The sequence below is a fragment of the Pan paniscus genome, chromosome 11, assembly GCF_029289425.2.
Source record: "Pan paniscus chromosome 11, NHGRI_mPanPan1-v2.0_pri, whole genome shotgun sequence".
In the NCBI taxonomy this organism is placed as follows: Eukaryota; Metazoa; Chordata; class Mammalia; order Primates; family Hominidae; genus Pan; species Pan paniscus.
Genome location: NC_073260.2, coordinates 87088751 through 87112069, shown reverse-complemented (window position 1 = coordinate 87112069; position 23319 = coordinate 87088751). Strand labels below are relative to the sequence as shown.

At 46.0% G+C, this 23319-nt stretch overlaps 1 protein-coding gene across 2 annotated transcripts; it reads left to right on the top strand.

The window, feature by feature from the left end:
- The first annotated feature begins 5599 nt into the window (after positions 1–5599).
- On the top strand, positions 5600–23117 carry POLR1E (RNA polymerase I subunit E). Of its 2 annotated transcripts, XM_003805122.5 has the most exons (12): positions 5600–5802; positions 6370–6473; positions 7529–7605; positions 8979–9064; positions 12114–12172; positions 13016–13160; positions 14626–14733; positions 15345–15441; positions 17555–17688; positions 20267–20348; positions 21139–21270; positions 22466–23117. In XM_003805122.5, the coding sequence occupies exons 1-12, from the start codon at positions 5727–5729 to the stop codon at positions 22623–22625; spliced, it is 1260 nt and encodes a 419-aa protein (XP_003805170.2). In that variant the 5' UTR covers positions 5600–5726; the 3' UTR covers positions 22626–23117. The 2 variants fall into 2 exon arrangements, with proteins under 2 accessions (XP_003805170.2, XP_008966071.3); XM_008967823.6 differs by lacking the exon at positions 5600–5802 and having other exon boundaries at positions 6105–6473.
- The last annotated feature ends 202 nt before the right edge of the window (positions 23118–23319 follow it).

Here is a 23319-nt window from a genome sequence, read left to right as displayed (position 1 = left end):
TGTAGAAATAACCTAAAACTGCAGAAGGATCTGAAAGATCTAAACATGTTGTGCTTAGAAACTGCAGATTTTAGATCTAATGTGTAAATGATATAAAGTGTTTTAAAAAAAGAATATTTTTAAAAGAACAAGATCATGTCCTTTTCAGGGACATGGATGAAGCTGGAGGCCATTATCCTTAGCAAACTAACACAGGAACAGAAAATGAAATACTGTTCTCACTTATAAGTGGGAGCTAAATGATGAGAACACATGGACACACAGAGGGGAACAACACACACTGGGGCCTATCGAAGGGTGGAGGGTGGGAGGAGAGAGAGGGTCAGGAAAAATAACTAATGGATATTAGGCTTAATATGTGGGTGATGAAATAATCTGTACAACAAACCCCCATGAGATGAGTTTACCTATGTAACAAACCTACACATGTACCCCTGAACTTAAAACAAAAAATAATCTTTTAAAAATGTTCATGTTCAATTCAAATCCTAGAGTTTCATCCAAAATAGCAGGCACAGTGTTTGTTTGTTTGTTTGTTTTCCCTTGGGACAGGGTCTCGCTCTGTTGCCCAGACTGGAGTGCAGTGGTGCAGTCATAGCTCACTGCATCCTTGAACTCCTGGGCTCAAGCAATTATCTTGCCTAAGCCCCCCAGTAGGTGGGACCACAGGCACATGTACCACACCCCAGCTAATATTTTTATTTTTTGTGGAGGCAGAGTCTATGTTGCCCAGGCTGACCTTGAGCTCCCAGCCTCAAGCAATCCGCTCACCTTGGCCTCCCAAAGTGCTGGGTGAAATTTTTTTAAAGGGAGGTACAAAATTGAATACAGTATTATATCAATTATATAAATGTGCATATGCACAGAGAAAAAAACTAGAAAGAAATACAACCAAATTGAATAATTTTTGCCTTTTTGTGGGGAAGATATCATAGATTACTGTAATTTTATTATTAATATGTTTCTGTATTTTCAACATCAAATATGTATTTATTTGATAAGTTTTTTATCTAATACATATTCAGAAAAATTTAAATATATAAACAGGCTGAATCTAACTTGAGTAAATTTAACAGCCCTTAATACAAAGCTCTGAATTTTTGTTTTTCAAGAAAGTTACAAGGATGATATAACTTAGCAGAAGCAAAGCTAAGAACTTTTGTTTATTCTTAACCCCAGTAAGTTAACTGAGCAGTATAGATGTTTACAACAAATGCACAGGGGATGTGATGAATTCTCCTTGTTCTGTGCTACCCAGCCCAGTGCTGAAGTACTGATCTGTATGGGACCCTGAAGGATCCAGATATACTGGCATATGTCTAGCAGAGGTGACCAGGAAGAGGAGGGACCTAGAAACTTTGGTATGTGAGGGATAATTTTGGCTGGGAGAGGAGAGGAACAGATACATGGAAAGCATGATAGACGTCTCCAGGCTTTTGAAGGGCACAGGCAAGAAGAGCTGGTTGTGTTCTGCATGACCCTGGAATGAAGAACTGGAGCTATAGGGAGAAGCTACAGAAGGTAGAGTCAGCTCCATGTAAGGAAAAAACCTGTTCAAGGTGAGAAGTCCACCTTATAAGGAGTGAGTCATCCATGTGTGTAGGTATGCAAAGAGAGTCTGCATCAGGGATATGAAGGAAGGGAATGGGAATGACCAGAGGAGAGAACAGGAGAGTGAGACAAACACAGAGGGAGAAAGGAAGGGAGGAAAAAGAGAAGCAGAGGGACAAGAAAGGAAGAGAAGAGGTGAGACAGAAGAAGCTATTCTCGGCCGGGCGCGGTGGCTCACGCCTGTAATACCAACACTTTGGGAGGCTGAGGCAGGGGATCACGAGGTCAGGAGTTCAAGAGCAGCCCGACCAACATGGTGAAGCCCCGTCTCTACTAAAAATACAAAAATTAGCCGGGCATGGTGATGCACGCCTGTAATCCCAGCTACTCAGGAGGCTGAGGCAGGAGAATTGCTTGAATCCGGGAGGCAGAGGTTGCAGTTAGCCGAGATCGCGCCACTGCACTCCAGCCTGGGTGACAGAGCGAGACTCTGTCTCAAAAAAAAAAAAAAAAAAAAAAAAAAGAAGCCATTCCCCAGAGTACAGGGCGAGTCACTGCAAACAGTATGGAATCTGACTCGCCTTTTCAGGTCTTTGTTAGTGTTATCCTGAAACACCAGCAGATGGAGATATTACCCCAGGAAAGGAGGACTTTGCTTTTCTCCCTCTCCTTTCGCCCTCTGGAAAACCATTTTCCTTCTCTGAAAAATGATACTAAAAGAGAACTCCAGGTGTCTCTGAATTATTTCCAAACTAAATTTCCAAAAAAAATTATGTGGTAAATTTTGCCCGTGATTATCCACGATTTGAATATAAAAGAGGCCACCTGGCCAGGTGTGGTGGCTCACGCCTGTAATCCCAACACCTAGGGAGGCTGAGGCGGGTGGATCACTTGAGGTCAGGGGTTCGAGACCAGCCTGGCCAACATGGTGAAACCCTGTCTCTAACAAAACTACAAAAATTAGCCGGGCGTGGTGGTGGGCACCTGTAATCCCGGCTACTCAGGAGGCTGAGGCAGGAGAACTGCTTGGACCCAGGAGGCGGAGGTTGCAGTGAGCCCAGATCACACCACTGCACTCCAGCCTGGGCGACAAGAGTGAGACTCCGTCTCAAATAAATAAATAAATAATTAAATAAAATAAAAAAATAAAAGAGGCCACTATAGGTTTTTGCATTTTGGTTAATGCCTATGTAGGGCTCCCTCCATCCTGCCCCATCCCACCTCCATCCTGCCCCATCCCAGTTACACAGGCACGTATGTATATGTACATGGTGTGTATAGGTGTGTCTTTTGAATAACTGTTAAATAATTAAACAACACAGGGGTATACTATGATCCCCTTCCCAGCTGCCTGACCATCAACACTTTGCTTCCATGGATAGAATCTCCGTCATTTGGAATTCTTGCCTGTGGTAATTCTAGGAGTTTTTGCTTCAGTGGGTGTGTTGTACTCTTCACTCTTTGTCCTCGCTACAAAACAGTCAATCCAGGGGACTTGCACATAATTTGTCTGACTGGCAAATATGTGCCTTAAAGGGGAATCAGTCCGGTATAACAGTGATTCCTAAACTTCAAGTGCACATGAATCACCTGCAGATCCTGTTGCAGAAGATTTGATAGGGTTGGAGATCCTATATTTCTAACAAGTTCCCAGGTGCTGTCGAGGCTGCTGTTTCCATGGACCACACTTTGAGTAACAAAGCCATATAATGTGTTCCTATATCATGAGTAACAAGGCCATATAATGTGTTCCTATATCACAAGATACTTCTCTTAAGAACTATACTTGGCTCATTGTAGCCACTGTTATCTTGGTCACCTTTAACTTTGATTTAACTGTTCATATTTTCATTCAACCAAAAAACATTTATAGAGTCTGTTATGTGTAAACCCTATGCTAGTTGATTTCAACCAATATTACCAAACATCTTTGAGTTCCAGTCCCTGTGCTAGGCTTCCAAGATTAGTGATAATTCAGGCCCATTCTTTGCCCTGTCATTCATTAATTCATTCCATATTTATTGAGGGTCTACTATGTTCAGGAGTTGGAGATAAAGCAGTGATCAAAACAAACATAAATTTGTTTATTAACCTCCAAAGTGTTTATTGTGAACCCCAAGTAAGTTTAGTGAGAAAACAATCAATGGGTGAGACAATCACACAATTAAGCTCTTCTTTCTTCATCCTTCTTTCTTCTTTCTTCTTCTTCCCTTTTCCTTTCCTGAACAATTCAATCCAAAATCATGAGGTGGGGTCAAGCAAGGTAGCCTTCTAAGGGAGGAAAGGCTATGAGAGCTAAATGCAACACATGATTCTTGACAGGACATTTTTGCTATAAAAACATGATTGGGCCAGCTGCAATGGCTCACGCCTGTAATCCCAGAACTTTGGGAGGCCAAGGTGGGAGGATCACTTGAGCCCAGGAGTCTGAGACCAGCCCTGGCAACACAGTGAGACCTAGTCTCTACAAAAAATTTTTTTAATTAAGAAAAAACAAAACAAAACTGAGTGTGGTGGCACACACTTGTATTCCCAGGTTGTGGTGAGAGGATCACTTGAGCCTGGAAGGTCAAGGCTGCAGTGAGCCCTGGTTGCAACACTGCACTCCAGCCTGGGTGACAGAGTGAGACCCTGTCTCAAAAAACAAACTAACAACAAACGTTGGGACAATGGGTGAACTTAAATGGGATGTGAGGATTACATGGTGGTAATGTACCAGTGCTAATTCCCTGATTCTTTTCTGTTTAATTTTTTTTTTTTTTTTTTTTGTCGCCCAGGCTAGAGTGCAGTGGCACCATCACAGCTCACTGCAGCCTCTGCCTCCTAGGCTCAAGCAATCCTCCCACCTCAGCCTCCCGAGTAGCTGGGACGACACACGTGCGCCACCACACATGGCTAATATTATTTTTTGTAGAGACAGGGTCTTGTTATGTTGCCCAGCCTGGTCTCAAACTCCTGGAATCAAGGGATAGAACTGCCTCTCCCTCCCAAAGTGCTGGGATTACAGGCGTGAACCACTGCGCCCGGCAATTTGCTGATTCTGATGGCTGTGTTGTTATTTAGGGAATGTCTGTAGCAAATACTATAGTCTTCAGGGTTGAAAGGGTATCAGGTTGACAACTTACTCTAAATGGTTCAGGGCAAAAACATTTCTTGCAGTGTTTCTTTACGTTTGAGATTGGGTAATTAGAAAAGCGTGACAAGTGCTCAGGCAAAGGGGCATGCAGGCTTTAGGGTTATTCCTAGGATCCTGGGTGTTGGAGGCGGGTGTTGAGGGTGTGTGGAAGGAAAAGAGTCTTGAAAGAAGGTGATTTGGAAGACAGAGGGGAGTCAACCGGAGTTCTTGCCCTTCAATAGTACGCATCTTTGGGCAAAGGGGGCCTCGGCCAGCGTCCATGCTTAAAGGCCCTGCTTTCGCCTTCTTTCTGCTCTGAAAACTCCCCGTGCAGAAGAAGGGTTGAATCCGCAGTGAAAAAGGGACATGTCCATCAGCTCGGACTCCCTCTTCTATTCCAGTCCAGAATCTCCTGCCCAAAGGCTCCGGGGTTGGCTGGGCTTCTGTTCCATCACCTCAGGGTTGATTGGGCCACAGGTGTGCACGCCACAGCCCATGGCGGGGAGCTGTTTGTCGGACTGTGGACAAAGTTTGTACCTAGAGCTGGATGTCCACGTGGGTGGGTGGGAAGCCCTAGAGAGGGGCGGCTCTTCGCCAGCGGCCACATTTAGTTGGGGCTCAAGCAGTTCCTGTCAGATAATTCTAAATTTGAACTTGGTCCTTCAGCTCTTGGGAAGATGAGTTTGTCACGGTAGGAGAGAGAGACGACACTCTCTCTAGAAGGTGCTGAGCCGGAAGAAGGCTCATAGCAAGCTTAGGCTGAAGCCGTAGGACCCTTTGGCGCCTCGGGCTCTGGACCTACAAAACCCAGAGTGCACGCGAGCGCTGAGCCAATCAGGTGCTGCGCCTCGGCCAGTCAAGCGGGTGTGCGGCACCTTGTGGGCGGAGACCACGCCTCTCTACGCGGGGGGCGGGGACACGCGGCTCGCGCGCTGTGGGCGGTGCCCGGCGGGGCCACGCCTTTTCCGGCCCGCAGCGCGGCCTGGGCTCCCGCGTGTTTAAAAGTGCGCTTGTGGCTGCTGCTGTCTTAACTCCTGTGCTTGGCGGACAGACAGGCGAGATGGCGGCGGAGGTGTTGCCGAGTGCGAGGTGGCAGTATTGTGGGGCGCCCGACGGGAGCCAGAGAGCTGTACTGGGTAAAGACTGCGGAGCTGGAGCAGTGCTCCTCTAACCCTCTCCCCTTCCGTCTCGGTACCTCAGCTGTCCTCTCGCCCTCCGTTGGGCTTCTCCCCAGCGGGGCCGGGACCCCTCTAGTCTCCACCACTCCCCTGGGCTCTGTCAGGGCTCCCCTGTCCGTCTTTCTGTCACTACCTCCCAGCCAGATTGGGACATCCCACTCACCCGCTCCCCAGGGCTGTGTCCAGGACCCTGCTGACCCCCTCACCCACCAGGTCTGCCACCTCCCCCATTTCCCTCTCTTCACTGGGCAGGGGTTCCTTCTGTCACTTTAGGTATGTACCAGGCCTCTGCTGTCAGCCTCCTTCCGCGAGACATTCCCTCCTGTCACAGCCCCTCCCCAGGGTTCTCCCACCTCCCTACCTCCTCTTCTCAGCTGGCCCCGGATCTCCTCCAGTTCCCTTTGGGTCAGGACCCGAGCTTCCTTGCCATCCCCATTCTGACACTCCCTCCCAGTGACAGTCTAGTCCCACCGTACATTGTGTGGCCTTCTGCTCTCATCTCATTCTTGGGCTGCACTCTTACAGTCCAGTTCTCCAACGGGAAGCTACAGAGTCCAGGCAACATGCGCTTTACCTTGTATGAGAACAAAGATTCCACCAACCCCAGGAAGAGGAATCAACGGATCCTGGTAAGTGAAGCAGTTGCCAGCTGTCTCCACTCTGCAGGGCTCAGAGGCCCCTGGGAGTGGGTGGATGTGGGAGGGAGTGAGGGGAGAAAAAGGGGAGTAGTAGCAAATGGACCTTTGAAGAACTCTGATGCCCAGCAGCTTGGGATGTGGGGACAGGCTCCATCTTTCATTCATTTGTTCTTTCAACAAGCATTTATGGAACCTGCCCCTCTGCATCCCTGTGTTGCAAGCTTCTAGGAAAACAGCCAAATCAGGCCTAGCCCCACTCAGAGTTCATACTCTAGAGCACGGTTTCTCAACCTCAGGACTATTGACTTTTTGGGCCAATAATTCTTTGCTGTGGGGGTAGCATCCCTAGTCTCTACTCATTAGATGCCAGTAGCACCAGAGTGGATTTCCCTGGATTGAGAACCTCTGCTCTAGAGAGATGAGAACTGGCTGTGAGGGACACTTTTACGCAAAGCTCTGAGGCCACGTGGGGAAGAGTACAGGGCAGAGTGAGCTCAGTGGGAGGAGAGGTCTCTGCCAGAATGCCTTCCTTGGTGAGGTCATGTTGGAGCTGAGCCTTGAAGGCTGGAATGAGGGTTTGGCAGTCAACGTTTGGTGTTTCGAGTGAAAAGGATAGTGAGGACAAATGCAGAGAAGCAGGAAAGCTTGCTTATGATTGGGGAGTGAATCAGCCATGGTCCTGAGAGTATACAAAGAACAGGCCAAAGAGAGATTGCTTACAGAATCACTTTGTTGCATACCTTTAAGTGCCAGAAGCCCAGGGCCTCTCTCTCAAGTCTTGTGGCAGAATTCCCCCAAGAGCTTTTCATACCATTTAGAAGCTAGCACCATCTGAGGCTTCTCTTCCAGAAGTTGTCTTGCTTCCCCTGCAGGGACACCCCATATTCCCTTAGAGATAGTGGGGCTGGATCATCTGCCAGAGATGAACTAGTTCTAATCCATTGTGAGTCTGGATTCAAAAGCCTCAGCAAATGTAGAAAAGAGAAATGATGCTTAATACCTTTCAACATTGGTTGTAAATGGAGTTTCCCCTCTCTGCATTTTAGGCAGCTGAAACAGATAGGCTCTCCTATGTGGGAAACAATTTTGGGACAGGAGCCCTCAAATGCAACACTTTGTGCAGGTAATGGCAGGGGAAGGGACAGTGGGAAGGGTGATGGGGTTGGGAGTGGTGGCAGCACTGGCACTGCTGTTTCCTGTCTGTTTTAAGGGTAGCAGGAGCCATCTAGAGAGGTTTACTAGGTGATCCCTGTGTTCCTATTAGACCCAGAGCCCTTCCCTGCACGTGTAGACGTTGCTGGAAAGGAAAGATAACTTGAATTTCCTAAAAACCTCATTCATTTGTAATCTTGTTTATTTATAGCTGTCTTATTCCAAAAGGCAGGTCTCTCCATTAATTTGGAATGTGTGACTAGTAGGTCAAAGCTTGCGTGAAGTTTACCTGGGAACTAACGACAGGTAAAGAACTTGGTAGTGTTGAAGGCTCTGGACTGAGAAAGAGGAGCCTGGGATTCCCATCCAGCTGTGCTGCTGATTGACTGAGTGGCTGGGTAACTCTGTGCATCACTGACCCCCAGCCTCCCCCTCTGTACAGTGAAGATTGTCCAGCCTGAACTGTATCACTCTCGGGGGCTGGCATGATGCAGACAGGGCCCTGTGATGGTACCCAACAATGAACTACAAACTAGGCCCTTTCTGAGCCCCGGTGGACCATACTCCGATAGAGGTCAGATTGGTGTATAGGTGCTGAGAACTATTAACCCTGCACTCTCCCCCCTCAGAGATGCCTAGTTCCAATTGGTCTCCTCCCCGTTTACTTGATTTTGCCTCCATAAAACTGTTGTGCCATAAATTGTAGTGTAATTCTAGGTTCGTACACCCCAAAAGAGTTTTCCATTACACTACAGCAGTGAGCCCAAATGTGATCAACTATCAGAATCACCTAGTAGCTTTTTTTTTTTTTCCCAGAACCACCTCATATCCTCCCATCCCATCCTATCCTTTCCTTTTCCCTCTCTATGCAGAGAATTGCTGTGGGGTAGGGGTAGGGGAGATTATTGTTACCCATGAGTAGATGATGCATTCCTCAGGTGTGTGGGCAGAGAGAAGGTTGAGAACTTTTGAACAGGAAACAGGGCCAGGTGCAGTGGCTCACGCCTGTAATCCCAGCACTTTGGGAGGCTGATAGGGTCAGATCACCTGAGGTCAGGAGTTCGAGACCAGCCTGGACAACATGGTGAAACCCGTCTCTATTAAAAATACAAAAATTAGCCGGGGATGGTGGCGTGCGCCTGTAATCCCAGCTACTCAGCAGGCTGAGACAGGAGAATTGCTTGAACCCGGGAGGTGGAGGTTGCAGTGAGCCGAGATCATGTCACTCCACTCCAGCCTGGGTGACAGCAAGACTCTGTCTCAAAAAAAAAAAAAAAAAGAAAGCTGTACAAATAATGCTTTTGAATAATCCATTGTTATTTGTATTATTCCTTCTTTATTCAGGCACTTTGTGGGAATTTTGAACAAGACCTCTGGCCAAATGGAAGTATATGATGCTGAATTGTTCAACATGCAGCCACTATTTTCAGGTAGGTCCCAGTCATGAAAGCTGACAGAAATAATGCATAGTTTGGGTTTGCTGGATGAGTTGGCTTGAGTTTTAGATTTATAAAACACATTTTATAGTTATTTTAATTTATTTATTCTGTTTTTTCTGCTTTGTGTTGAGAAAATGGTTTTTTATATACATACTGTTTTTTGTTTTTTGTTTTTTTTGAGATGGAGTCCCACTCTGTCACCCAGGCTAGAGTGCAGTGGTGTGATATTGGCTCGCTGCAACTTCCACCTCCCGGGTTCAAGTGATTCTCCTACCTCAGCCTCCCGAGTAGCTGGGATTACAGGTGCACATCACCACACCCGGCTAATTTTTGTATTTTTAATAGAGACAGCGTTTTACCATGTTGGCCAGGCTGGTCTCAAACTCTTGACCTCAGGTGATCCACCTGCCTCGGCCTCCCAAAGTGCTAGGATTACAGGCGCTAGCCACTGCGCCCGGCCTAGAGTTTTTTATTCAGCACACACTTATTGATAACCTAATGTACCAGGCACCAAGCTGGGGCTGTGGATGTGGCAGTAAGCAAGACAGACACAGATCCTGTCCCCATAGTGTTTAGAGACTAGAGGTCAGAGGTTCATAAAAGCAATCTGAGCAATGATCAGAGCAGAATATTAGAGGACATGTCTGATATAAAATCTTTTCCATAAAAGAACTTCCTTCATTCTTTTTATTTTTATTTTTTATTTTTGTAAATTACTTTATTTCTTCCTTGATCATTTCGAGGGACTATCTTCAAACCAGTACAAATATTTCATACGTAATACCTGGCCATTTTCTAAACAATCGAGGAGTTTGTTGCACAATAAGCTACCTCACGTCTTTCAGCAAGAAATACATTAAATTTGAAGAGTAAAGACATTACATAATGAACTAGGACATAATTAAAATTTGCCTTAAATATTTCTTTGGGGGAGAGAACACCACACTTCTACTCAATGAAGAGAAACATTTTTACAGTCCAGAGGTCTTTCATTTTTTAAACACCTGTCACGCCATGAATTCATAGGGAATAGGTTCCAGCAGCTCAGGCTGCTTCCCATTGGTTCTCACCAAGTGTGCTTCTCTGGGTGGAGCAGGCTGGCACTTCAGTTGAACCCAGGTACCTTTCTCTTTTGCTTCTGTCTTCTTCTAATCATCTTTCTTCACGCGTTTCATGAAGCTTTCTCGGCTCTTAGAGTGCTTAATGTGCTCAATACGCACACTAATTCTCTTGGCAAGAATCTTGCCCTTGTTTGTTTACAACAATGCCAGCAGCATGCTAAACTGTAGACGCTTCCAGTTTAGCCATGGTAACACTTGAGGGGCATTCCTTTTTGAACAGTACCCATTCCCTTGATGTCTACGATATCACCTTTCTTATAGATTCACATATATGTGGCCAAAGGAACAACTCCATGTTTTCTAAAAGGTCTAGAGAACATATATTGGGTGCCTCTCCTCTTTCCCTTTGTGTTTGTCATTTTGATGAATTACTGCAAGATGGCAGTTCTGGCCGAAAGGGTTCTTTCTTAATTCTTAACTGTTATAGTTGGGGTAAAGAGGTTTTAGAATTTCTGGTAGACAAAGGAAATTGCTTATTAAGTTGTATAGTAACTTTCATGTTGAGGACAAGTCTCTACACTAATTTGAAGAAGATCTATTTTTTTTCCCTAATCCAGTGGAAGAATTTACATTGTTTCTCTGCTTTGTCATCTTAGAATGCTCAGGGCTAGAGTGAGATCTTCCAAAATAATAAATAAGAGGGTCACACTCAAGGGGCTTCTGTTCCTTAAATCTCAGAACTTGAATCCTTAGTGATGCCCTTAAATACTGGGAACCATGGCAGGATAGGGCGATAGACAAGAAAGAACCATTGGGAGCATTGTGAATCTGCCTGATACCTCAGAGGCATTAGTTCCAGCTTTATTCTCTCAAAGCAGTGCTTCCATCCCTTTTGAGAATCTGCTAAGGACCTGGACCTACTTCTGAGAAACATATATGATACACAAATACATATATATGGGATTTTATACATAATTTTTTTTTTTTTTGAGACCCAGTCTCGCTTTGTCACCCAGGCTGGAGTGTAGTGGTGCAATCTGGGCTCACAAAGTGCTAGTATTACAGGTGTGAGCCACCTGCCTGGCCAAATTTTACACGTAATTTTAAAGGTCTCTTGAGTCCGGACACCCATCTGTGAATTTCCTAGGTGTCCCCCTGCTTTGCAAACATATATAACTATATTTAAATCATCTTCCAACTGTTCTTGTAAAATCCAAGGAGGCAAGGAAAATTGTAATTTAACGTGTTGATTAAACATATTTTTGTTGTTATATGTAAGAAGTTTATAAATATGAGTTTATTCTAGGTAGCACACACACAGAGATAACATTTAAGTCCTTACTATATGCTAGTCACTGTTCTAAGCACTTTCCATGCATATACCAACCTTCTGGAGTAAGTACTGTTGTTCTTTTTTTACCAGTGATGAAACTGGCACAGAGGTTAGATGACCTTATCAGGGGTGATGGCTGAGATAACAGGCAAGGCCACTCCAGAGCTTGTACTGTTGTGTACTAAGTTATACTGCCCTTATTTGAGTACTTTGTAGATGATTGGAGAGCATCGGTAAGTACCACATACCTCATGTTTATGCCTGCTTTTAGGTCTTTCACCAAGAAAGCAAAATTATTTTCTGGAAAGAGCCAAGGACTTGTTTTCTAATCCTGTCTCTGCCACTACCTGGTGAACTGACCTGGGGCAAGTCATTTCATCTGTGGGCCTTCTGTTTTTTAATTTCTAAAATGAAGAGGTTGGGCTGGATGACCGCTTGATTTGGCTAATTTATTTTCCAAGTTCTTTAACTGTATACTAAAGCTACATATTAAATATTCACAGTATACACTCATGTTAGGCTCAGGGAAGTCCTATAGTAAAGAAATCTATTATTCTTAGATAGACAAATGAATATTAAACACTATTACTATTTGTAGGCCTCCCAATTGACTTTTCTTTCTCTCTGTTTTTGTGTGTTTTGATAGATGTATCAGTTGAGAGTGAACTGGCGCTAGAGAGTCAGACCAAAACTTACAGAGAAAAGGTGAGTGTGATAGAATTAAGATGTGGGACCTTAAGCAAGTTCCTTCTACACCTCGGGTTTCTCCATCAGTGAAATGAGCTTGTTGAACTCAAGGGTCTCCCTGGCTGCTCCCCGCTCATTCAGTCTGTTTCTCTGGACAATTAGTTTGTACCTGCAGAAGCCTCCTTGGTCCCACAGAGAACAGTCTGGCTCCCATCTGGGGCAGCTGAACACAGCTCTGTGCCAATGTTTGGAGTCGGTTCTCTGGGCTGATACAAGTGTAGCATAATGCTTGTTTTTAGGATTTAGTCCAAGTTTTAGAATATATTGGTTGTAGCCTGAAAACATTCACGTTAAAACAAAGTAAACTTGGGGATTTTCAATGTAGAAGGTCCCTACAAAGGTCATCTCACCCCAAGATGGCAAACTGATTGAATCTCTGGTGCTGTGTGGAGCACTGTATTGAGAAGGGTTGTGAGGCTACTTTTTGGTTCAGGGGGAAGGAGTCAGTGATCTATTAGCCCTGTCTGTTACGGGTGTAAGATGGGAGAATTACCATTCTACTATTCCTGTCTGTTACGGGCATAGGATGGGAGAATGGTAAGCCATGTGCTACAGATTTGCCAGCCCTAATCCTAGTCAAGTCTTTATATCTTACTGATGGAGATGCTGTTGATTGATCAATCTGTTAATATCATTTGGTGCTTACAGCAGTCCTGTGAGGTAAATAGGTGCGATTCAGCCTTATTCACAGGTGAGGTAGTGATCACTCTGGGATGCTGAGAGTATCCCCATAGTGACACAGCTAGGAGGGGCAGCACCTACCTGTCCTGTCCCCAGTAACCAGGTTTATCTCGTAAACAGATGGATTCTTGTATTGAAGCCTTTGGTACCACCAAACAGAAGCGAGCTCTGAACACCAGGAGAATGAACAGAGTTGGCAATGAATCTTTGAATCGTGCAGTGGCTAAAGCTGCAGAGACTATCATTGATACGAAGGGTGTGACTGGTAAGAAGTTGGAACTTGGGCTAAGAGTCTGCCCATAACGACAGCTTTCTCTTCTCTTGAGATCTTTTACCCACCCACACATGGAATGCTGGGACCTAGGGCTGGATTCCTTTCAGCCTCTTGCTGAAGGCCTTCTCACGGACAGGTTCTGGAAGTAGTAAGAAACATCCGACATGGCTTTGTCTTCTAGTGATCCACAGTCAAGTACAGGGACGGGCATGGAATGGATACATGCCTGCCGTGCTTATGGTGCTGGGGTTATGGCCTGCAGGGCACAGAGGAGGGAGAAGGCCTCAGGTCTCTCCTTGTGCGTTGCAGGGAAGCTTTGGTCAAAAAGGCTGATGTGTTGATGGAAATGAGCCTCCAGAGGTGGCATTTCACTTTGGGATCAGTGGCTCTGTTTCCGGTATTCAGCAGCTGGAGTATTTAATTGTATTATTTTAAAATGTATTTATTGTTCAAATACATTATAAGAACATAAGAGCAAGTTTGTGTAAGAGTAGCTTTTCTTTTTACCGATTTTGGAGATGAGGTCTTGCTATGTTGCCCAGGCTGATCTTGAATGCTTGGCTTCAAGCAGTCCTCCCGCCTCAGCCTCCCAGGTAGCTAGGATTATAGGCGCACACCACTGTGCCCTGGGCAGAGCAGTTTTTCTATTAAGAATGAAATTCTAGTAATTTTTGGAAAATCTTTCCATACCCTATGATTATATAGATTTCAACACTTTCACAAATTTATTGATTGATTGATTGGAGATGGGGTCTTTCTCTATCACCCAGACTAGAGTGCAGTGGTGCAGACATGGCTCACTGCAGCCATAACCTCCTGGGCTCAAGTGATCCTCCTACTTCAGCCTCCCAAGTGGCTGGGATCACAGATGTGTGCCACCATGCTCAGCTAATTTTTTTAGTTTTTTGGAGAGACAGGGTCTTGCCATGTTGCCTGGGCTGGTCTCAAACTTCTGGGCTCAAGCCATCCTCCCGCCTTGGCCTTCCAAAATGTTGAGGTTACAGGTGTGAGCCACCACACCTGGCTGCGGAGTTATTCTTGTGGGGCAGTTACAGTGTTATATTCTGAAAGTTTTGTTCCACCTACAATGTGTGGCAAATTTTTCTAGAAGTTAAGCCATTAAAGGCTATTTTGGACGTCCCTAACTTTTAGTTTCTCTCATTTTATATTGTAAATGTTTATGTATTAGCACAGCTGTCTATCCCAACTCTATTGTAAGTTACCTGAGGGGAATCTTGTCACCTCCACCTTCTCCAGTGCCTAGCTTGTGTTTGTTCATGAGTGAACATGGCAGTCCTGAAGCAGTCAGCCTGATGGGGAGGCCAGGTCACTTTGGCAGAAGCATTTAGACTTGGGGTTTCTGGACCATTGGTGGTCTGAAGTGCACAGACTGAAAAGAATGTTGGGGAACTGGAAACAAACAGGGTGATACATGGATTGTTTCTTTATTGAAAAGCTCTGGTCAGCGATGCTATCCACAATGACTTGCAAGATGACTCCCTCTACCTTCCTCCCTGCTATGATGATGCAGCCAAGCCTGAAGACGTGTATAAATTTGAAGATCGTATCCTTCTTGCAGTAGAAAAGCTGCCTTATTTCACAAGTTGAGATGTTTGCACGTGTGTGCAGTCAGGTTCTCTGAGGGTGTCTGTGTTCTGTGACATTCACAAGAGTTCCATCCAAACCTTTGCAGTTGCTCAGTGCTCTTGCCAGGAGGTTAACTTGGCTTCCTCACTAGCTGAGGGACCGGCCCCTGGGATTCAAATCCATTCCTCAGCAAAATGCCAAATGCCCACAGCTTAGACCTGTGGGGCTCACTCTCCATGGAGAGTCAAAATAAGACTTGAACCAGCCAAATGCCCAAAGTCTAGGACAGACTACTTTTGTTGAAGGAAGGGTTGGAGCTTAGAATTTCACCACCCAAGGGGTCCGGTCAGAAGGAAAATGCCTGCAGTGGCTTTGTGATGAGAAAAGGCAGAAAAGCCTGGGCAGGGAATGGGCTCTGGGCTGGGAGTCGGAGAACTGAGTCACCAAGCTCTGCCCCTATGTGATCTGCCCTGTGTGATCTTCGGCTCTCTGAGCCTGTTTCCCTGTCTGAAATGCCACTGCTATGAGATGACCTAGCTAGTTGGATGTTTCTATTTTGGTTGGATTATATTCTTGACCTGTAACTAGTTCTTTCCCCTGTGGAGTATGAAGCTCTTCAGAGCCCATCTGAAGCTTTCAGGAACGTCACGTCAGAAGAAATACTGAAGATGATTGAGGAGAACAGGTACCCTGACTTAAGCAGATGGGGATTCTGGGGAGTGCTGTTGGGACCCAACAGTAGTCAGACACTGTGCAGGTCCTCTGGGCGTCAGTCAGTGAGGAAGTGTGTCTGGAGCATTTGAACATGAATGAGCCAGTGTTTTCTTGAATGTTTGGGCTTTCAGGAGCTGTGGGTCACATTCAAGGGAGAGGGCTGGTCTCTGAGTCCGTGGGACCTGCGACAGGGCAGAGGGTGGTGAGGCCTTCTACTCTGGGGCTGGAAACTAGAGCTGGCCTGTGTCACCCAGTGTCATGCTGGTGCTGATTGTCACTGGCAGGGCCCACATGCTGGCCTGGGAATGGGTGCTGGCCAAAGTGATGGTTTCTCTGTGATGATATGGTAGGCAAACTTTTCTAACATTAAATTTATGTATTTAAAATATTGTATATTTTAAATAATTCAGAGATTATTTCCTTCTCCCTCCCCTTTCCCATTAAAACAGCTTCTTTTATGATAGTGAGGTTTTTTTGCTTTTGAGTTTTTTCTTTTAATAATTTTATTTTGATAAAGAGTTGTCAATCTGAGATTTGTTCCTCCAGTTTTTGTTTTAAAATTTTACTGGTCATTGAAATCCAGTGCCTTTCCAGTGCCTTGGAATTATTATTATTATTTCTTTCTTTTTTTTTTTTTTTTTTGCTTCAAAGATTTATTTCCAAAAAAGAGCTCATTACTAGTTCATAGTTGTCTTAATGTGATTGTGACTCAGGGGCAGGTGCAGGAACGAACTCTGAGCGGGGAGTCTGAAAACTGAGTCCCCGAGCTCTGCCCTTATCTTCCCTTCTTGAAGCCTCAGTTTTTCTATCTGTAAAATGAGGCATCTATGAGATGATCTTGAAGAGCCTTTTTATCTCTGTGAGTCCAGGGTCTTGCTAGCAGTAGCGCAGTGCCTGAAAATAATAGTTAGCATTGACTGAGCCTTAACATTTTTGCCAAGCACTGTTCTAAGAGCTTTACTGGCATCGTCTCTTAATCCAGAAAAAATGCTTAGGAGGAGAGTACCTGTACTATCATTGGCCCCAATTTATAGATGGAGAAACCAGGGCGCCAGATACCAAGAAACTTGCCCGGCTGGGCGCGGTGGCTCACACCTGTAATCCCAGCACTTTGGGAGACTGAGTCGGGCAGATCACCTGAGGTCGGGAGTTCAAGACCAGCGTGACCAACATGGAGAAACCTCATCTCTACTAAAAATACAAAATTAGCTGGGCCTGGTGGTGCATGCCTGTAATCCCAGCTACTCAGGAGACTGAGGCAGGAGAATCGCTTGAACCCAGGAAGCGGAGGTTGCGGTGAGCCAAGATTGCGCCATTGCACTCCAGCCTGGGCCACAGAGTGAGACTCAGTCACAAACCAACAAACAAACAAACAAACAAAGAAACTTGCCTAAACCATTAAATGGCAGAGAAAGGATTGAAACCCAGGCAGGCTGACTACAGAGTCTATGCTCCTGACTATAAAAACAGAGGTCAGAGGTCAGCAAACTACAGCCCACATGCCAAGTCTGGCCTGCTGCCTGTGAGTAAAGTATAAATAAAGTTTTATTGGAGCACAGCCCTGTTCATTTACGTAAGTAATGTCTGTGCCTGCTTTCGCACTACGATGGCAGTCAAGTAGTTGCAACAGAGGTTGTGTGGCTTCCAAAGCCTAAAATATTTACTCTCTAGCCGTTTATTGATCCCTGCACTGAACCATGTTCTCCTATTATAAGGAGTGTTGAGTGTACTGGCCCTTCATCAGCTGCTTTTGTTCGTTTGTTTTTTTTTGTTTCTGAGACAGGGTCTTGCTCTGTCACCTAGGCTGGAGTACAGTGGCGCAGACAGCTCACTGGAGCCTCGACCTCCTGGGCTCAAGTGATCCTCCCGCCTCAGCCTTCCGAGTAGCTGGGACCACACATGTGTGCCACCATGCCGGCTACGTTTTTGTAGAGATGGGGTCTTGCCTTGTTGCCCAGGGTTTCATCAGCTGTTGAGTGCGTCAGGGTGAGAGGCGCCTGCTGTTGTCGTTGTAAGAGGGAAGTAGTTCCTGACAGAGCCCATCTTACCCTGACACAGGCCTCCTTTTCTTTTCCTTGTTTTAGCCATTGCACCTTTGTCATAGAAGCGTTGAAGTCTTTGCCATCAGATGTGGAGAGCCGAGACCGCCAGGCCCGATGCATATGGTTTCTGGATACCCTCATTAAATTTCGAGCTCATAGGGTAGTTAAGCGGAAAAGTAAGTCTATGATAAACATTTTATTCTAATTGTTTCCAGTATATTATTTGTCTGTAATTCTTAGATGAGTTCTAATGAGAGAAGAAAAAGTGGATATGTCTGTCCAAGTCTTTATTGTCAACTGTGAGATTCATTCTGGTACTGCTGACATGTCGAGGGGACTTGCCAGGCCCCTTTTTCTCTCTGGATCTCCCATTTTCTCATCTGAAAATTGGGGCCACGTTGGATTATATGATAGTTCAGGGTCCTTCCAGAGCTAACATTTGCTACTTCTATTCTGCATGAGGCAAAGTAGAATATCCAGGTCAAATAAAAGGAAAACTTTAAGGGACTGTTAGAACAAACATCAGCCACGTGTGTGCGTGTGTGTGTGTGTATATATAGAGAGAGCTTATGAGTTACACAGATGTATCTTGAAGGCTTGTGGCAGGTTTGCGTTGTGTCAGCTTATTTCTAACAGGAGAGAGTCAATCTGATGGTAACCCAGTGTCACCTGTAGCTAGGACCCTTTACGGGTCACACCCTCATACCTACCCAGAGTTGGAAACCCAGAAGATGTCTGTGGTTTTAGGCACAAGGTGTATTTAGTTGTTGTTACTGTGATTGGGCATCCAGTAGTCTATACTCCTGTTTTTCAGTATAGTCATGTGTCGCTTAATGATGGGGATATGTTCTGAGAAATGTATCCTTAGGCAATTTTGTCATTGTACAAACATCAGAGTATATTTACATAAACCTAGATGGTATAGCCTACTACACACCTAGGCTATATGCTATAAGCTGCTGTTCCTAGGCTGCAAACCTATACAGCATGTTACTATACTGAATATTATAGGCAATTGTAACACAATGGTATTTGTATATCTAAATATATCTAAACAGAAAAGGAATAGTAAAACTATGATATTGTAATCTTACGGGACTGGCTGGGCATGGTGGGTCATGCCTATATCTCAGCACTTTGAGAGGCCAAGGTGAGAGGATCACTTCAGGGCAGGAGTTTGAGACCAGCCTGGGCAACATACCAAGACACTGTCTCTACACAAAAATAAAAACAGTAGCTGGGGTGGTGCACGCCTGTATTCCCAGCTATTTGGGAGGCTGAAGCAGGAAGAGTGTTTGAGCCTAGGAGTTCAAGGTTACAGTGAGCCATGATTGCACCACTGCCTCGGTGACAGCAAGACCCTGTGTGAAAAAAATCTTATGGGAACACTGTCACATATGTGGCCTGTCATTGACCAAAACACTGTAATGTGGGACATGACTGTATTTGCTTAGTCATGCTTTTTTTGTTGTTTTTTTGTTTTGTTTTTGTTTTGTTTTTTTTTGAGACGGTATCTCGCTCTGTCACCCAGACTGGAGTGCAGTCCCATGATCTTGGCTCACTACAACCTCCATCTCCTGGGTTCAAGCAATTCTGCCTCAGCCTCCCGAGTAGCTGGGATTACAGGCGGGCACCACCACGCCCAGCTAATTTTTGTGTTTTTAGTAGAGACGGGGTTTTTCCATGTTGGCCAGGCTGGTCTCGAACACCTGACCTCAGGTGATCCACCCTCCTTGGCCTCCCACAGTGCTGGCTGGGATTACAGGCGTGAGCTACTGCACCCAGTTTGTATTTGCTTAGTTCTTTTTTTTTTTTTCTTTTTTTGAGACAGAGTCTCGCTCTGTCGCCCAGGCTGGAGTGCAGTGGCTCGATCTCGGCTCCCTGCAACCTCCGCCTACTGGGTTCAAGGGATTCTCCTGCCTCAGCCTCCTGAGTAGCTGGGATTATAGGCGCCTGCCACCACACCCGGCTAATTTTTGTATTGTTAGTAGAGACAGGGTTTCACCATGTTGGTCAGGCTGTTCTCGAACTCCTAACCTCATGATCTGCCCGCCTTGGTCTCCTAAAGTGCTAGGGTTACAAGTGTGAGCCACTATGCCCAGCCAGTTGTTTTTTGTTTTGTTTGAGATGGAGTCTCACTCTTGCCCAGGCTAGGGTGCAGTGGCACAATCTTGGCCCACTGCAACCTCTGCCTCCCGGGTTCAAGCAATTGTCCTGCCTCAGCCTCCCAAGTAGCTGGGATTAGAGGTTTGCGCCACCATACCTGGCTAATTTTTGTGTTTTTAGTAGAGATGGGGTTTCACCATGTTGGTCAGGCTGGTCTTGAACTCCTGACCTCAGGTGTTCTGCCTGCCTCGGCCTCCCAAAGTGTTGGGATTACAGGCGTGAGCCACCGCGCCTGGCCACTTAGTTCTTATTTTCACATTCCAATTCCACCTTTCCCCCTCTCTCCCTGAGCTTTCAGCACAATTTTTCTAAGGTCATGTTAACTCTGGGTCCTTAGGCCTCAGGCTGTGTTTTCTTGTCACTTTCCCATCACCAGCATCTCTCGTGCAGGGCAAACTGCAGGCTGCAGCACACCAAGCATGTTTTCATTTTGATGTGGCTGTTCTGCTTTGTGTGGGCCCTGCTTCTCTTACCACCTGGTTCTGGTCATTGCAGTGGCCCAGCTGGTGGCCTTTTCTCTTAGCTCATGGTTGAGGTGTGGCCTGAGGGTTTTGAGAGAAAATGATCAAACTCAACTTTGTGTTGTAGGTGCTCTGGGACCTGGAGTTCCCCACATCATCAACACCAAACTGCTGAAGCACTTTACCTGCTTGACCTACAACAATGGCAGGTCAGGGGGTGGTTGCTGGGATTTTTCTTGTGCAGGAGAAAGTAGGTGGGGGTTGGGAGTGAGGAGCAGGGGCTTGGACTCAATTCCATGTCCACGGAGATGCAGTGCTGAAAAGACTGCTGCCATTTGGAAGGCTCCTGGGGCCCCAGTAAGTTTAGCAAATGCTAAATATGACATACTCTGCCCTTCTTAGAAAAGTATTACCTTTTGGGAACCTTAGAAGCTCTGGGAAGTCCTACAATAAAGACTTGTTTTACGTCACATACTTTTGAATAGCCCTTCCCGATGTCTCCCAGAGCTGGTGTTCTGCGGAAAGGCAGCATTGCAGAAAAGGGCAGCCCAACTCGGTGACTCTGGGGAAAGACCCGCAGGCCCTGCCCCTGGGCTTCCTTCCTGCCATTTGCATGGAGTGTGTTTTCTGCTCTTGAGTGTGCTTGGAAGAATCAGCACAGCTGATTTCGGGATGATTGTTTTCCCAGCAGCCCTGCTGGGCAGGCGGGACAGACTCACAGGGCCCTCACCAGCTCAAAGCGCTAGCAGTGCCCAGGTAGAGTGTAGGCCCAGCTTTCTCTATCTGCCTCAGAGGGAAACATGGACTGGCACACTGCTCCACTGTGTGTGAGGCCCAGGAACCTTGGAAGGGCAAAGTCACCCACATTCCTTTTCCTTTCCTGAAGTTGGGAAGACATTCCGTGCATATGAGAATAGGATTGGATGTTCTTATTTTGCTTTTGGAGAAATTGTCTGAGAGTTTAATTTTGTTTCTCCTTTATTGCCACTGATTTTCTAGATTACGGAACTTAATTTCGGATTCTATGAAGGCGAAGATTACTGCATATGTGATCATACTTGCCTTGCACATACATGACTTCCAAATTGACCTGACAATGTTACAGAGGGACTTGAAGCTCAGTGAGAAAAGGTGAGCACAACAGAATAAAGAGCTCCCTGCAGGGTGTCTCGATGTCTTATTTCTGGTACCACTGGAAAGCATGAGGCACCACCAAGGGAACTGAGGGTGTTTAAATGTGGGAACAACTTGGAACTAAAGGACTATTTTCAATGAATGAATCATTGACTGAATGAGCAACTAGACATTACTGAGTGCCTTCTCTGTGCTAGATAAATTATGTCATTATCTCACTGATTTCCCTAGAAAACAACTGAAGAATCAGGCTCAGAAAAGTACATGACATTCTCAAGGTTACACAACCAAGAGGGGAGTAGTTGGCCTTGAGACCTGAGCCTTTCCATAACATTCTGTTCTGAATAACCAGGCAGCCTCCATTCTCTGAATTGCTGTCACAGGGGAGAGGGATTCTGTATGGTTCTGAGGAGCGCAGCTCAGGGTGGAAGTTGTAGGACAACCCAATTTGAGCTTAGTAAGAAGAGCTTCCTCACAATCAGATGGAAGGGTTTGCCAAGGGAACTGCTGGTTCCAAGGCCAGGTGGAACTGCTGTTTGGCAGGGATTTTATGTTTGCACTTCTCTGACCCGATTGGGAGAGCTGGTGGTGGAGGTGACCTTTTAGGCTCCATCTAGCCTTGTAGAGGAGATTCAGACAGTAGGGGCAGAGCTGCCCAGGAACCTGAACTGTGAGGTCAGCTGATCTTTGTCAGTGATTTAGGGGCATCTGACATCCAGGGGCCCAGAGGGTGTCTAGGAGAGCCTGTGAACACACCTCTGTCTGGACTCTCTAGCAGTCCGTGGAGGGACTGTTCTGAGGGCTGTCCACAAACTGTGTTCCCACAGGCAGTGAGGCTGAAAAAAAGAGAACAGGTACTTGGAACCTGTCAGATTCTAGCAAGTGCTCAATCCTGGTTGCTAAAAGTTTGGTTATGGGAGGTAAAGAAAGTTGCTCACGGGGCTGTAGATACCCTGGTTTTTCATCACCCATATGGATCTTTTGAAGGGCATTAAAATGAAATTGGCTGTCTGATGGTTCCCAGCGGGTGAGGGGACCTTGCCTGCCTCTCTGCCAGGGGCTTTGTGCCTGCTGGCAACCTTTGGGATTCTGTCTTTATGGCCTGGAGCATGAATGTGCTACCTTTTGCCAAACCTCCCTGAACAGTCATGTTGAGGGGTCTCTCCAGTTCTTCTGTTTATGTCTTCCTTAGGATGATGGAGATAGCCAAAGCCATGAGGCTGAAGATCTCCAAAAGAAGGGTGTCTGTGGCCGCCGGCAGTGAAGAAGATCACAAACTGGGCACCCTGTCCCTCCCGCTGCCTCCAGCCCAGACCTCAGACCGCCTGGCAAAGCGGAGGAAGATTACCTAGACGCATGCTTTCCAGACAGGGCGTTTTGGCTGCATCACAGCCACTGGCTGGTCCTATTCATTTCCATTTTTATGTATGTTTTGAAAAGAAAAGGTCCGGGGATGGTGGCTCACACCTGAAATCCCAGCACTTTGGGAGGCCGAGGCAGAAGATCATTGAGCTCAGGAGTTTGAAACCAGTCTGGGCAACATAGGGAGACCCCATCTCTACCGGAGAGAAAAAAAAAGAGTCAGGCCTGGTGGTGTGCGCCTGTAATCCCAGCTACTCGGGAGGCTGAGGCAGGACGATTACTTGAGCTTGGGAAATCAAGGTTGCAGTGAGCTATGATTGTGTGGCCACACTCCATCCTGGGTCAGAGTGAGACCTTGTCTCAAAAAAGTAACATAAGGAAAAAAGAAGCCTTGCTTTAGCACAGGTATGAAGCCAGAAGCCAGCATCTCAACTGTGCTTGTCTTATGCAGAAATATAAAGCGATGGCCAGGTTGGACTTCATCTCTCTCCTTTGGTATTATTGCTGTGATTATAAATGGCAGATGTTTCTCATGTTGGTTCACCTGTGGGGATTTGGGAGGGTGGGTCCTCCCTCCCAAAGTTGACTCACCAGGCTGAGTCAAATCTAATGGATGAAGGTTTCCAAAGAGAAATGTGAAGTGGCGTGCTTAGGTCTGGAAGGGCCAGTGGAGTACGCAGTGAG